Consider the following 15,202-nt stretch of genomic DNA (forward strand, 5'->3'; position numbering starts at 1 on the left):
TTAAATTATCCTTCTCTGGAATTTTAAAAAACAAATTGGGTTTTTTTATGAAACAAATTAAGTTGCTTATTAAATTATTAATTGAGGAAGCTTTGTGTCTGTACATTGTTGGTGACTCGGCAAATGGCTTTCCAGTATTATAAGGTTACCAGATATGAGATTTAAATAGGCTAGATTACTCATTTAAATTGATAGATGCTTTTTTATATATATAAAATAATATAAAGGATTTTAAAATATACTTTAGAGAAACGGTGGGGAAGGTTGGTGCATGTATGTGTATGTTTTACTGTGCTGTGGATTAAGGAACCTCAGCAGCCGCATCCTCCCAGCCTATCTATTCACAGAAAATTCAGAACACTCATGCTGCACTCTAGAAGTAACTGTGTACATTCTACTCACTAGATATGGAGTGCTATTTTTCTAGAGAAAGAGGTGCACACCATGAACACCTCCCTTGTTCTGTTAGAATGGCAATGGCGCCCAGCTGAGAGGTGCCGGAACTGAGTTCTGGTGAGTTCCAGCTGGAAAAAAAGCCCTGTACATATGTAAGATGGCCCTCAAAAACTAAGGAACTGCCCACATCTCATGTGGTTCAACCTCCAGAGAGAGAGAGGGAGAGAGAGAGAGAGAGAGAGAGAGAGAGAGAGAGAGATTTCTGCTCAGGCAGCGGCATTGTTAGTGAGTGCTGAGCTAATGAATCAGCACATCAGTGCTAAATCCAGGATCTGATACAAGTGTAGATAAGCTCCCTGTTCTCCTAAAAAGCAGGGGCATCTTGGCAAAGCCCTGCTCTCCACGCTCATGCCGAAGCCAAGGTTCCAAAGGAGAGCCTATGTTTTGAAACCCTCAAGGCTGGGTTTTGACCCCTTCTCTTCCCAATCCACCCCACTGTCTGGGACCCTTATAAGGAGATGCTGCAGGGGAGAGGCATTGCTGCAAGGGGAGAGACTGCCTTTGGAAAGAACCAGAGGAGGGGGCAAGAGCTTGTCCACCTGCTCTGTCCACCCACTTCCCCTGCCTAGGACACGTATGAGGAGGATCTGCCTGGAAAATGGCTGCCTGACCTGACGAGCTGAGGGGTGGGGAGGCATTATTTTCCCTCTGCTTTTGGTATTTTGAGGAGAGCCGCTTTCCGACAGCAGAAAGAATGTGTTTGAGATTGAAGATTTTTTTCATAAAGCTGCTCTTGAGATTACTGAGCAACTGCTGTCTGAAGCTTGCGTAAGTTGTGTCTTCTTGTGAGAGTTTAGTATTCACCCACACAATACGCTGAAAGCAAAATTCACCACACATTTAAAGCACTTGGCGTCCCCCAAAGAATCCTGAGAGCCATAATTTGGTAAGGGAGCTTGGAATTAAAGCTCTGTGAGGGGATATTACAGAGTTATTGGGCGAGGGTGAAGCTATGTGCTTTAAATGTGTGGTGAATGTCCTTTCAATATGTGGTGTGGATGTGACGTCCGCAATGGTGAGTATCTCTTTCTTTGATAGATCTTCCCTTTCCCCTGACAGGAGAAGAATTAGCAAGACACCAGAATCAGCTACTGGAGCAGAAGGGGAAACACCAGAAATCACTGCAGAGGGAGGAGCAGGAACAGGAGCAGAAGAAGGAAAAGTTGAGTGGATGAGAGTCCGGAAGGCTCAAGCCATGGCCAAGGGGAAGGCGCTTCTCTCTACCCTTCCCATAGAAAATGTTGCAAGTCTGGGCCAGGAAGGAATAGCAAAGCTGGTGAAAGCAAAGCTCAAAGAAGATCCAAGAGAAGGGCCTGCCAGCCTCAATATGATGAAAGTCCTTAAGTAGTCCCTCTCTTTCCAGTGGACTGTTTTCTGTTGTGGGGTCCTCTTTTCCACCTTGTTTTCCTTCAACCCTTTGTTTTCGTTTTGGACAACTTTGGACCACATGAAGCTGGGTCATCCCTGCAGGATGGGCAAAGGTCTCTGCTGCCTGGGATCAGACCCACAGTTCAACTTCAACCTGCCTCCTTCTTCCCATTAAGCAAGCAGGACTCTAACCACTGGGTTCCTCTCTACACCAGAGGACCAAGTCCCTGGCTGCCTTGCCTCACATCAAACAGTTGTCTTAAAAAATACAACGGCAGCAAGTTTTCTCTAGCTTGTTTTTGTAATAGTACTAGAAATAGTACGTAGCTCAGGCCTCATACTGCTTACTCATAGAATGGTTGGAAGTTGGAAGGGACCCAAGGTTCATCTAGTCCAACCCCCTGCAATGCAGGAATCTCAGCTAAAGCATCCATGACAGATGGCCATCCAACATCTACTCCTCTCTTGACTGATCATATCTAGTACTTCCCTTCCTAGCTTTGTGTACCAACACTAGTAGATTATAAGAGCAGAGCAGTGAGGTGGCCAAGCTTTCAGATGATTCCAAATTATTCAAGGCAATGAAAATCAACTGCAAATAACTTTGAAAGGTTCTCTCCCAACTGGGTGATAAGGCAACAAAATAGAAGATGTGGTAGGGAATGGAAACCAAAAAGGAAAGAGGAGGAATCAATTTTAAAGTGATTTAGAGACAGAATTTGATGCTTCTGACCCGATCAAGCTTTGCTCGCATCAGAAAGTCTCTTGTGTTGAACTTTCACTTACAGTATGTCCAAGCTAATTGTGCATTGCTATTTTCGCTGGTCTGACCACTTAAGATGCAAAAATGGGTAGAATAATAATAATAATAATAATAATAATAATAATAATAATAATAGTTATTATTTACCTACCCTTCATCCCAAGGTCCCAGGGCGGGTTACAACATTATATAGACAATGCATAGAAAAGAGTCAAGCCCCATACTGTACTATATTTGTGCAGCATAATTCTATCAGCATCGATACACAAGTATTTTTATACAATTATATCCATTGTTGTAGTATCTATTTGTTTATGTGCTGGTTACCATAAGAAATATGGAGTGTACATGTGTATAATATTATGTTGTAGTATTATAATGCCCATGATATGCAAGAATTAATAATCCTCTTAGCAAAACCTGTTAGGAAAAACTTTCTCATGATCATGGAACAAGATGGGAACAAGAAAATATACGTGGATGGACTCAATACAGAGATTTTCACAAAATTTCATCCATATTTCAGTGTAAAGTGATGCACATCAAGGGAAACAAACTACTAAGCTAGCAGTGACTTACTAGGAAAAAGATATTGAGGTCAGGGCGGTGAAATCAATGAAACGCAGACTCAATGTGCAGCAGCAGCAGCTGTGGAAAAGCTAAGGATCGCTAGGAAAGGGATCACAAATGAAATTGCCATTATCGAAATGCCTGTACACAAATCTATGGTGAGAAACCACATTTAAAATATTATGCACATTTCTGGCTGCTGCATTTCAACAATATTGTGGAGCTGGAATGGGTGCACAAACCACGAACATGCTCAAGGTCTGGAGGTTGTGCTATGTCGTATGTTCCATAAAAACTTTCCCAGCATATTCATCAGAGCTGGGTGTGTGATTGTGAGAAGTGGTGAGAAACACACCCACAATCTTCAGTGGGGTGAAGAAATTCATAAGAACCTTGGGGGCAAGACTTGCTTCAGGCAAAGAAATTATTCTGCCACCCGCTGCTTTCTTCTTTTTTTTGAAAAAGTGATCAAGTTCTTATTAAAAAGAGACAAGACTTTTCCCAGAGTGAGCCTGGGCAAATCTCATATGAAGCTCCCCTTCCCCATCATTACTTAGTCTTCCATCGTTATAAAAACATTCTTTCATTTCTTTACAAAAATTACCCTGATTTTGCACACATTCACCCATTTGCTGTAGGCCTCCCCCTCATGTATTAGTTGTTTCTATGATGCACAGGCCCACTCACATAGGATTATGACATCACTGGGTAAAAAAACCACATTTTCATAAGGAATAGTTTCAACTGGCTGGATGTTTTCAGCTGGGTGGTTGCTGAATATTATTTTCTATGAACAGAAGTGCCTATTACTTTCTTCCTGAATTTGTGCCTAGCCTTGGAGTAAAATAATTTTGCTGAGAAATACTTCTGCAAGTTATTGTAGACACTCCTGTTTAAATCTGCTATAGGGAAAGTTATTAGCTAGAATGTTATTTTATGCTTCTGTGGTTGAATATATTGTGTGTTTCATGAGTGTGTGTGTGAGAAAGGGGGGGAGCATAAAGAGTTGAATCTGTGTTATATGTTTTGTTGGTCCAATCAATTCCTACTAACTTTGTTGGTTCCTGCTCTATCCTGGTTCTTATGCCCTATCTGAATAGACTCAGATTGTACTGTCCTGATTCATGGTAGATTATGTGCCAACATGATGATCGGGTTGGGGAGGAAAATGGGGCTGGGGGACTCTAAATTCAAAGCTCAATTCAAGCTCCGCTTTGTGTAATTCTACACATATTGTTGGCTCACAGTTCCACACATAGAGCTGCCTATGAAAGCCCCATGGCAGACATTTGGGCAGGCACAACTCCAACCCACTGAAATAAAATATATCACCCTTTACGCTGTGATGCATCTCAGTAATCTTGTGTGCTTTACTTATTGTAGAAGCAAGCAGGGATGTTCATTTCTGTGAGATTATAAAGAGCAATGTGATGGATTTCTATTCCTGTTTTATTCTGAGAGACTCACATGTGTTTGTACTTCTCTGCAGCACTGTAACTGAGGATAGGTATCCTTGAAAGTGATTGTAATATATATGGTATTAGTTTTTCATTTCTCATGGGGAAAATCTTCTTTGCTGAAACGCAAAATTTGGTTTTGATCCAGAAAATGAAAAGCTGCTCTTCCTATTAGTAAATCCAAATACACTGTTAACCTCGCAGTGGCAGGTGGATTGAAATGTTTGCTGCTGTTTCAGACTGCTACTTAAGAAAAAAGTAATGCAGTTTAGATCAAACATATATTTATGTAAGTGTTGTTAACATTGTGCTACTTTCAGAACTCTATTTTTTCTGAATAAAGATTCTGGTATTTAATTACGAATTTATGTCAGTACTCTACCCTTCTGAATCTGTTTAGGATACTTTTTATGTCAGGGAGAAAAGATAACTGACAATTTCCCAGATTGCCTCAATAACAAACTTTTTTGAGCCTATTTAGTGCCATTGTTTCCCCAACACCTGCCGTTTAGGCACATCCCTGAGGGCAAACGGACAAATGCGAATGAGGACAATCCTTACTGGATTAGTCATAAGGGTGTTCCGAACTATTCGAGGCTTTTGGACCGATCTAGGAGACATCACTATGCCAACCAATCATATCTGACTGTGAGATAGCTTCACCAACAGCAAATGAAATAGTTTAAAAGAGCTTGAAACACCCATATACCTTTAAAGGAACAGGTCTGTTTCTACAGCCATAATAAAAATTATCCAAAAAAGTGGGGACGGCATTTTCCACTTTCATTTTTAAAGCTGCATTTTCATGGTTAGTCATCCTGGTCTCTCGTGAGAGGAAGGGTGAGGCATAAGGAGATGAAGACGATGATGACAAAGAAACGATCACAACAAAAACTAAAACAGCAACAACAGTTTGTTAACTCTGAATAAAATGTTCCCTGAAAATGGTGTGTAGTTCAGACTTATTCCTAATTTTTACCCTAGAGGGGGAAATATAAGTGTGAAATGAATACACTATTAAGTAATATTGCAGGAGAGAGAAGCTTGAAGAGAAAGAAGTACCGTATATTGATCACATAGTTTGACCCTTTCTGTTTTGTTAAAGGAAAGGTCAAATAATTAGCATTTCACTTTTCCCGTGGCCTGAAGGTGGCCAATATAGTTGCGTTTTCTGTAACATCACTTTGCACTGAAACTTTTGATAGGTAATATTATGGTGGTTTTTCCCCAAAAGCAATGGCTAAAGCCAGAGATCAAGATCAAGAATTCAAAATAAACACAGAGCTTTTTTTTTTTTTTTTTTTTTGGTTACATTCTAGGATATGTTAGCTATATATTCCTCCTGAATCTGTAGGCCATTTATTTATATGAAATGATATTCTATCTGAATATTTGAATAATGTTTCTGCTCTCTGTCAAGTGTAAAGGATGATTAAAATTACACTGCTTGGCATCTATAACCATAACACATGTAAATAAAGCTGACATGTGCAGGAGTCAGATAAATGCGGGGAAGCTCAAGTTTCCAAGCAGGTTGTCTGACCTTGGATAAAGAAAGCACAACAAGAGCAGTGGCTCTTTGAGTGGAAGGCTTTCTCTCTTCAAGCACACACACACACACACACACACACACACACACACACACACACCCTCAATCCCCAATGATTTCCAGATCTGCTCCAGAAGTGATTGGAATGGTAAAAAAATTGAATAGGTTCTGTCTAGCCCCCCACACTGTTCACATAGCTATCACAAGCAGAAGCTGACTGCAATAGCATTCCCTCTTTCTGTGGTTCCCAGCAACTGCTATTCAGAGGCAAGTTGCCTCTGACAGTAGAGGCAGAACATAGCCATTGTGGCTAGGTTACACGTAAATAGGGTTAGGCCTGCAGCCTCTTAGTGGAACCCAGTTTATACTGAAACCAATGGGACTTAAGGCATGAATAGCTCGTCCCACTCATTTCAATGGGAACCAAGTTCAACAGACTGACAGTGCGATCTCATTCAAAATTTGTTTAGTTTAACAGCACTGTTCCCAGCTAAGTAAAGTACAGGACTGGGGTCTTAATCTGGACTCAGCTTCAATGAATAGAGATAGCATGGATCACATACTTGAATAAGCAGTTTTCACTGCAGTCTTCTTATTAAGAGAATGTCAAGCTTTGTGAATCAGTGTCAGTGTGAGAACAATGTGCTAATGCTCACACGCCCATGCATATATGCCATGGGTAGGCAAACTAAGGCCCGGGGGCCGGATCCGGCCCAATCGCCTTCTAAATCTGGCCCATGGACGGTCCAGGAATCAGTGTGTTTTTACATGAGTAGAATGTGTCATTTTATTTAAAATGCATCTCTGGGTTATTTGTGGGGCATAGGAATTCATTCATTTTTCCCCCCAAAAAATATAGTTGAGGCCACCACAAGGTCTGAGGGACAGTGGACTGGCCCCCTGCTGAAAAAGTTTGCTGACCCCTGATATATGCTGTGTCCCTTCAATGAAGCCTGTTTGAATCCCATTTACTGCTGCCTGTTTAAATCCCATTTATTGGTATCTGCCTCTTCCTTCCCACCATGGCAACAAAAATGCAAAAGCAAAAATCATTCCGGCTGAGCAGTGTACTTCCTCTGCCTTGTAAAGCAATACAGCAAGCACTCTCTGGACTGACTGGTTTATTTAGAAGTGAGAATTTGAACAACAGATGCTTCGAGATTTGGGTCTTTTCATTCTTTTTGAAGGGACTGCCACCAATGTGTGAAATAAAGGTGTACCTGAGGAACTCTCTTCAATTTTCCATGACCTTTGACCGCTGGGGCAGGCGGGTGGCGCAATTTCCTCTGTAATTAAGAACATCCAGGCCTTTCCATGACATGTCTCTACCAATGGGAGCAATATCAGATTCCCATGTCCCCTAGCTAATTAGTCATTTCCACACATGTGTGGCTTGTCACCTTGCCAACATGCGTGAGACAGCATCTCCTATGGACTCTTTGGGATTGGCACTTCTAAAAAAAAATCCCTCCAACATATATTACACTTTTTGTGTATATGATTATATCTGCAGAAGTAATCCATAAACATTATAGAATGGACATCTATAATATAGACATTCTATAATATAAATAAATCTATTCCACAAGTATCATTAACAGCCAAGTGCTATGATTTGCAAATCATGAGAATGAAGGTGTTGTGCAATAATGACCGATTACATGCTTAATAAACTATTTACAGTATACATTATCTCCTCCCCTTTTTTATTAATTATGTTTAACTATATTTTGACTGACCTGTACAATAAAAAAAACAACATATGGGGCAGGAGAATCCTGTGACTCCTGGTGCAAGGTGATGGAAAACTGTTAAGCAGAATCTACAGTAGACACAGCTTTTAATGCATACATACACAAATATATATGCCATTTGTTTAACTTCTCCATAACACAGATAATTTGGGGGATTCTGGTTTGAATTAGCCCTAATCTATAACTGGCCTATTTACTGTAAACTGCTTGAGATAGCATCCATTTTGAGTGAAGGGAGGCTGTAGTAGTACGGTACTACATATGCTACCCTAATTTTACCATAAGGAACATAATTATATATTTTTGTATCTCATTTTCTTTTGCTTTCAAGTCCCTTCATTCTGGCTGTATGTTTTACTGGGTTGTGCTTTTTCATTTTCAATTTCCCTGCATTCCCCCTCCCCACAGTAAAGAAAGAAAACATAATTCTGATAATTTCTTCTACTTCTTGCTGCCTTTAGATAATGTCCCAAAGCTCAGCCTTTTTATCTTGTTTACTTGATCATTTTTATTTTTTCTTCCTCTCAAGTGCTTGTAAAAACACATTAAATCAGAAAATTCTCCCCTATGGTAAAATCTTATTTGGATTTTCTGTTTAAATAAGGAGTTTATGTTAGGTCACATTAATAATGTTTCCAACATGTTTCCTTTCTGTCTAAAGAAGGGTCTAGGAAGATGTTGTTTTCATGACAAAAAGGAATGAAATATGAGGACAATAGTCAGAAATTAAGAGGAAGTCCTCTGATCCAAACCTTTGCTCATAGGAAGATTATGTCTCTTCCTCTTTCTTTGAAATTGACTAGTTTTGGGGAATTTGTATGGAAGACAATGGGATTTTAAACATTTGTAAAAAGTTATAAAGTCAATGTCTGCTTCTATTCCACTGAGGGCTGAGTAAGATCTCATACCCCATAAGATCTGAGACAGTGGTTATAACTTAAAGAATTAAAGGAAAATCTGAATTTCAGATGTAAAACCAGAAAATAGGCAATTTGAGAAGAGAAAGAAATGCAATGCATTTTGACCTCCATGGATTGTCTATCATACTAGATGTTATTATATCAAACGCACTTGGGCTAGATCTACTGATGGACCAAAGATCTACTCATGGAAGGATGGGCAGGGGGAGACGAGAGTTTCCGATGCCATTTCTCTCTGCAGCCCTCTGCTCTAGCTCAGGGATTCTGTGGAATAGCATGGGAGGGGAAGGAGGAGATCTCAGGAAGGAGAATCAGCAAAAACTGCATTCCCATTTATGTGGGAATCCACTTACAAAAGGTCTGCACTGGATCCAGCCTATTGTTCGTTGAACTTGTAGCTTAAACTTATAAGACTCTGGGTCTTGTAAGATGAACATCTAATTTAAGTATTAACACAGAAATCCTACATATTAATCAGGAGTCCTGTTAAATTCAATAGGGCTTATTCCTGGTGCGTGGGTATATTCAATTGCAGTGCAAGTGAAGTATGCTCATAACTATTTCTAGCACTCATTTGTAACAATGCTGTGAATGTTTTTAATTACAAGGTTTCTTCATCAGCAAAGAAAGCAGAATGCAATTCTGCGCATGTGCAGTTGGCATACAGCCAATCGGCACCCAAAGCCAGCTGCTTTGTAGGCATATGTGCAAAAGTTTAAACCCCTTAACCTCACCGATAATCTCACTGATTGTTGTGAAATGAAATATGAACGACAATGCCAGTAAGTGCGCTTGCAGAATTTCTTTAATATTCTTCTCAGTGGAACGTTCACTGATTGCTGTTATTGACATGTCCAGACCACCCAACTAAAGCCTTTTCTTTGGCAAATGTCTACTCTATTTGAGTCACTTCTGTCTATTTCATACAAATGTTCGATGTGGTTTTTGTTCCTGGATATGGTTGTTTTGGGAAGAGAGGCAAGACGGCAAGATGAAAAGGTGCGCACACACGACATGTTCTAAAAAAGCTCATACTGACAAAGTCAATACTGTAAGAAAGGGAGTTCACCCATCACTACTTATTTCCTCATTCACCTTGTCCAGTATGGCTTCATCCAGTACATGAAGTACTGATAAATCAGTGTGTAGTGGTTCTAGGGGTTGCTCGTGCATAAGCCGGTGCAAACACCTGGCTGGGTTGCCTGAGTGAACCTTTTCTGTCCGGACAGCCACTCACCCATGGCTGTCTCAATCGCTGGCAGAATCCGTCAGTGGGCGTTTCTTAAACTTCTTCCAGCAAAGAAGCTCTTTGACGCCTAGTCTCCTCCTACTCTCTCTGCGTGAAAGCCTTCTGCGCAAGGAGGGCGTAGGCAGCGGAGGACCCCTACTCTCCCCGCTGGTCCCCGGCAAGGAGTCATGGGACCGCCTCGCCGCTTCCCCCATCTGCCCCCCTTCTCCACTGGTGCTACGCTGATTCTCTTCCCCAGAAGATGGGCTGCCTCTCCCAATCCCGGGACGCTCTCTGGAATCCCTCTGGATCTTGCTCTCTCCCTCCGGCACTGATGGCAGTTCCCTGACACAGTGTTTGAGTGTCTCAAAGCTTGGAATTCAAAGCTTTTTCATTCTTTTTCCACATAAGTCAGTCCAACTAAACTACCAATGGTTGGTCGACTTGGCAGAAAAAGGGTGAGGACCAAAGGTTAACTCCCTTGAAATGTATATTATTTTCTGCATTATTTTTAAAAAGCCAAAATTACAACAGAGGGGGGAGAGAAAGAGTGAATTTCAGTGCCACGGCACTTCATTCCTTACGGAAAACGAATATTCCAGAAGGAAGCTGGGCTGGCGAAGTCACACTCAGCCTGGAAGCTCTTTCCCTTCATTCTTCATCAAAAAGTAGCCAATTACTCAGTTGTAACTTGTAGGTTTCGGAGTAAATGGGAATACTGGGTTGAAAGCCGAGGAGTTTGCCTCAACATGAAGATGCAGCTTGCCCACCCAACAAACTTTCAATAAACACAGATGGACTGTTTAGAGGCCTATGAAACATGTCCTAGATGACTAAGCCCATCTTTCAACACAGTTGAGTGTCTCCTAGAAATCCTTTTGAGAGGAAACATGGGAACATAGGAAACTGCATTAAACTGAGTCAGGCCCACTGGTGAATCTAGTTCAGTATTGTCCACATGGACTAGCACCGAATCTTCAGGATTCAGGATGGGGATAGTCCCAGTCCTACCTGGATATAGTAGGAATCAAACCTCCTGGGACCTTCTGCATGCAAAGCCAATACCCTACCACTGAACTATGGTTCTTCTTTAAAATATAAAGGTGGTGCAGGGCACCCTCTCTTCCCTAGGACCTTCTAGCATGCAAATCGATGCTCTGCCACTGAGCTAGAGCCCATCCACAAGTGGGTCAATGCAGTGTCCTTCATGGGCATAGCCGCGAGGGGGGCAGAGAGGGGCAGCTGCCCCCCTAAATCAATAAAAATCAATAAAAATACATAGCTAACTGAGGTTCTGGCCCCCCCAACAAAAGGCCTGCCCCCCATAACAAAAATCCTAGCTACGCCCATGGTGTCCTTGTTAGTGTCTGAAGGAACGTGGGAGTTTTGTTCCAGAGGGGGAAAGAAAGGCAAGACTCTTTTCAATAAACAATAAAAGAGGGAATTTGTTATTTCACTTTGTAATGTCAGAAGCACTCCCCAGCCTAAAAAAGCAATGTACACAAGGAAAGTGCAACATGACAGCGCTGCCCTCTGTTCATTTATAAGTGCCTTTTAAAAATATGCTTTCTCACTCTTTCTCCTTTCATAATTTCATACTGTACAAAAGTAATCTGTCCTTAACAACGTGGTTGCCAGGAGATGTGAGGTGCCCTTATACGGCCTTATGCTGGCCTACAAGCAGAAGCAACTGGCATTCGATATGTTGAGAGTTATCACACTTAGAACATAAACTTGGAGCTTCATCTCCAATTTTATAACGCCAATGTCGACTCAGTTTTGGAAATCCGCTCCTCCTTGCGAAGTCTGACAGCCAAAACGAAGTATTTCCATTGCTTTTTGTGTTGTTTCCTTCATAATTTGATCGTACCATCACATCTGAAGACTGATAGCTCTGCCAGGCGTTTTGATACTGGTGCCATTGCCAGCTGGAAAGGCCACTGAAGCCTGTTTGAAATTAACTGACCCAAATCCTGTTTTTCCTGGATGATTATATGAAAGGCATTGTACTTTTTATTACGTATTAACTAGAAAGCATGTTATCCCTGGCAGCATTTTGAAAGGTGGGAAAAAAACAACAGAAAAAGTTAGAGCTCTTCAAAAGAATAATATGTAGTGATTTCACATCATTACTGGACGCCCTCCCTCTCAATGAGAGAAAAAAAACTATTTGTTGGACCCCAAAGTGCTCTTCCACATGTAAAAGGTGTTTTTCACTCATGTAATGTCTCTTAAATTGCTTCTTCACACATTACTCTGAACACAGAGTGTCTTTGCACATGTGAAGGTGTTTGAAAGAGTTTACACTAGGCAGAGGGCCTTCTCAGTAGTGGCACCCTCCCTGTAGAACGCCCTCCCATTAGATATCAAGGAGATAAAGAACTGTGCAACTTTTAGAAGGCATCTGAAGGCAGCGGTGTATTGGGAAGTTTTTAAAGTTTGACATTTTACTATGTTTTTCTGTGTAAGCTGCCCAGAGTGGCTGGGCGGCGTATAATAATAATAATAATAATAATAATTATTATTATTATTACACTTGTTAATTTGTATAGCTCATCTACTGTGTTGTACATTCTTTGAATGTAGGATTGAGTGAATATGTTGGAGTCAATTTTGCCTTCTCACAGTTTCTCATTTTTCCAATCTGAGGTTCTCCACATTAATTTGCAATCCATTTTTTAAAGCTTTGTTCATCAGCATTTTAGTGCAAATCTCCTTACACATTCTCGTATGGAATTTATCCTGATATATACATTTTTGAAAAGCATTTCCCCATAATACAATGGGGGTTTGTGTGTTATTTTCACTAATATATGAATCTACAGCCACACTGTATGATTTTTTTTGGTAAATAATACTTGGCTGGAGAAGTGCATTGCAAACTTCAGAGCAGCACAATTTTTTGCGTCTTTCAGTTTGTGTGTTGTTTTGTAAAATGCAAATTAGTAAGTTCACCTTTAAATGTGAATTGAATTTCTCCCCTAACCCAGTTGAATGTAATGTGTGAACATGCCTAAGAATAGGAAGCTGGATCAGATGTCGGATCCATTTCATTGAGCATCCTATTAGTCTCTGTGGCGAACCAGATACCCATTAGCAAAGCATCATTTATCTGTGCCAGGTAAACATTGTAACACAGGTCCCTTTCCATAACCCTTATAGGCCCTGTCTGTTATGAAAAATTTGAAGATTCGTGCTGTCGTTTAGCTTCTTTGGTTCCCATTGTTTAAAGTCTTTATATTTTGGCTCCCTGATTTGTGTACATATATCCTGACATGGCTCTTTATACAGTCATACCTCGGGTTACGAACGCTACGGGTTGCACGTTTTCAGGTTGCAGACTGCGCCGAACCCGGAAGTACTGGAACAGGTTACTTCCGGGTTTCGGCGCTTGCAAACACAAAATGACATAATGTGCATGCGCAGAAGCACTGAATCGCATCATGCGTGTGTGCAGACGCAGCGCTTCAGGCTGCTTCAGGCTGCCTCCTGCACGGATCACGTTCGCAACCCGAGGAATGACTGTATAGTAATTATACAAGTCACGAATGCTTTTCAGTGCTTTCCCTGGGATCTAGTGTGAGTCTTTTATGCACTCTTAGACCATGACTGATGTTTGTAGGGGTCTCTTCAGCTAAAGAGAGGGGTATAAATACTTTAAACTAATGTTGGCCTCTTCTGCTTATGCTAAGAAAATGCCACCAGTAGAAATATGGGACTTACATTTCTCAAGCGAGTAGGTCACAGGTGGTGGCGCAATTCTGTCTGTTGAACCACAAGTCGGACATCAGGGGTGTGGCCTTTCCGATGTTTTTGAACTGCAATTTCCATCATCTCTGACCATTGGCTGCTGGCTGGGCCTGATGGAAGTCAAAGAACATCCAGAAAGCCACTTAGTTTCCTCATGCTTAGTCTGGAAGTCCCTATACAATCGTGCGCTCTCTTCCTTTCTCTCTCTCCCCCTCCCAGCTCTCTTTGTGAGGCCTCTACTGTAGAAAAGGACCCAGGTTGAGCATGCTACAGAGAATATTGCTTGTTCTATTCTAATACTTCTTCCGATTGGCTCAGCAAGCCTTACAAGAACTGGACACCCTATACAGGGTGAAAAGTCTGTATGGATATCTTCAAGCAAGCAGCTGATTCCTAGCATAGTGTATTTTCAACTGCTAAGATGCAAAAAGATGGAATGAATGGTTGTTTTTGCTGAGCACCCACTATATCTATGATTCCATCTTTCACAGAGCATATATTATTACTGTTGACACACGGCCACCTTTCAATTCATTCCAAAAGAAGCATTCTCAAATGGACGTTGACTGATTAAACAAGAAGTGCATTGCACAATATGGTAATTTGCAAAAAGCATTTTCCCTCCCTCCTCGCCCACCTGCCGTGTGTCAGGTGTCATTCACCAGCCCTGCACATGCTTTTCTGACACATTCTTGTTGGAGTCAGCACTGTGCTTTTGAGACTTTGGCCTGAATAGCTGGATGACCGGCTGAAGCTGCTCACCAGCTCCGATCACATGTTATCAGTGAAACTTTTTCTGCTGCGTTTGTTTCCTTTCATTGTGTCCTCAGGCTGACCATTTCCTGCCAATGTCCTTTAAGCAACGAACATACAGTGAAGATCAGGGTCAGTCCTCTCGCTGCTTAATCTTCACTCATGGATTGCAAAGATAATGGTTTTAGTAATAATAATAATAATAGGAAAAATAAGAATGACAACTTTCTCTTTCTGTGTGCTGCTTTCTAAAATGACTGGAAGAACTTCTATTAAGAACAACTGCTGAAATACTTTTTAACAATATCTGTCTTGGTTTTAATGTGCAGAATAGAATATGCAGAATAAGACCGCCTAGTATAGTGCACTGACATGGAAGCCAAGTACATTCAAATGTTGTCTAATATCTGAAGGCATGCCAAGAGAATTTAATTTTTAATTTAAATAAATCTCTTTTGAAAGCCTTGCTGAACTGTGTATGGAGCATTCCAATCTAGTGTTCTCCACACACTATGTCACATTCCCCCTGTATCATCATCATCATCAAAATATCTAGTTTATATAGCCTCACAGCAATCATTTATTAAATCAAAATAGGTCTCTGTCAAAGTGAATATTTTATTGATTGAACTAA

The 15,202-nt window shown here is 41.0% G+C and overlaps 1 protein-coding gene and 1 long non-coding RNA gene across 31 annotated transcripts in view; one reads left to right on the plus strand and one right to left on the minus strand.

Annotated features, from left to right (window-relative positions):
* Positions 1 to 15,202, minus strand: part of LOC308485761 (uncharacterized protein) — a 105,810-nt gene that overhangs the window by 14,500 nt on the left and 76,108 nt on the right. For 21 of the 30 annotated variants that reach the window (XR_013990701.1, XR_013990702.1, XR_013990713.1 and 18 more), the window contains one exon: positions 13,789 to 13,925. Coding sequence is in view for 10 of the 30 variants with exons in the window: in XM_081021808.1 (XP_080877934.1) it covers positions 13,807 to 13,925 (119 nt within the window). In the remaining 20 variants the exon portion in view is untranslated. Of the gene's footprint in view, positions 1 to 2,760; positions 3,257 to 7,269; positions 7,450 to 10,518; positions 12,111 to 13,788; positions 13,926 to 14,452; positions 14,471 to 14,577; positions 14,597 to 15,202 lie in introns of those variants that run through there. The other 9 variants (XM_081021819.1, XM_081021814.1, XM_081021820.1 and 6 more) reach the window with 7 other exon arrangements.
* LOC308485766 lies at positions 536 to 2,115 on the plus strand. Its single transcript, XR_013990738.1, has 2 exons — positions 536 to 1,224; positions 1,516 to 2,115. It is a non-coding gene; the product is annotated as an uncharacterized lncRNA (long non-coding RNA).

Source organism: Podarcis pityusensis (genome assembly GCF_964106645.2).
Source record: "Podarcis pityusensis genome assembly, chromosome: 9".
Taxonomy (NCBI): Eukaryota; Metazoa; Chordata; class Lepidosauria; order Squamata; family Lacertidae; genus Podarcis; species Podarcis pityusensis.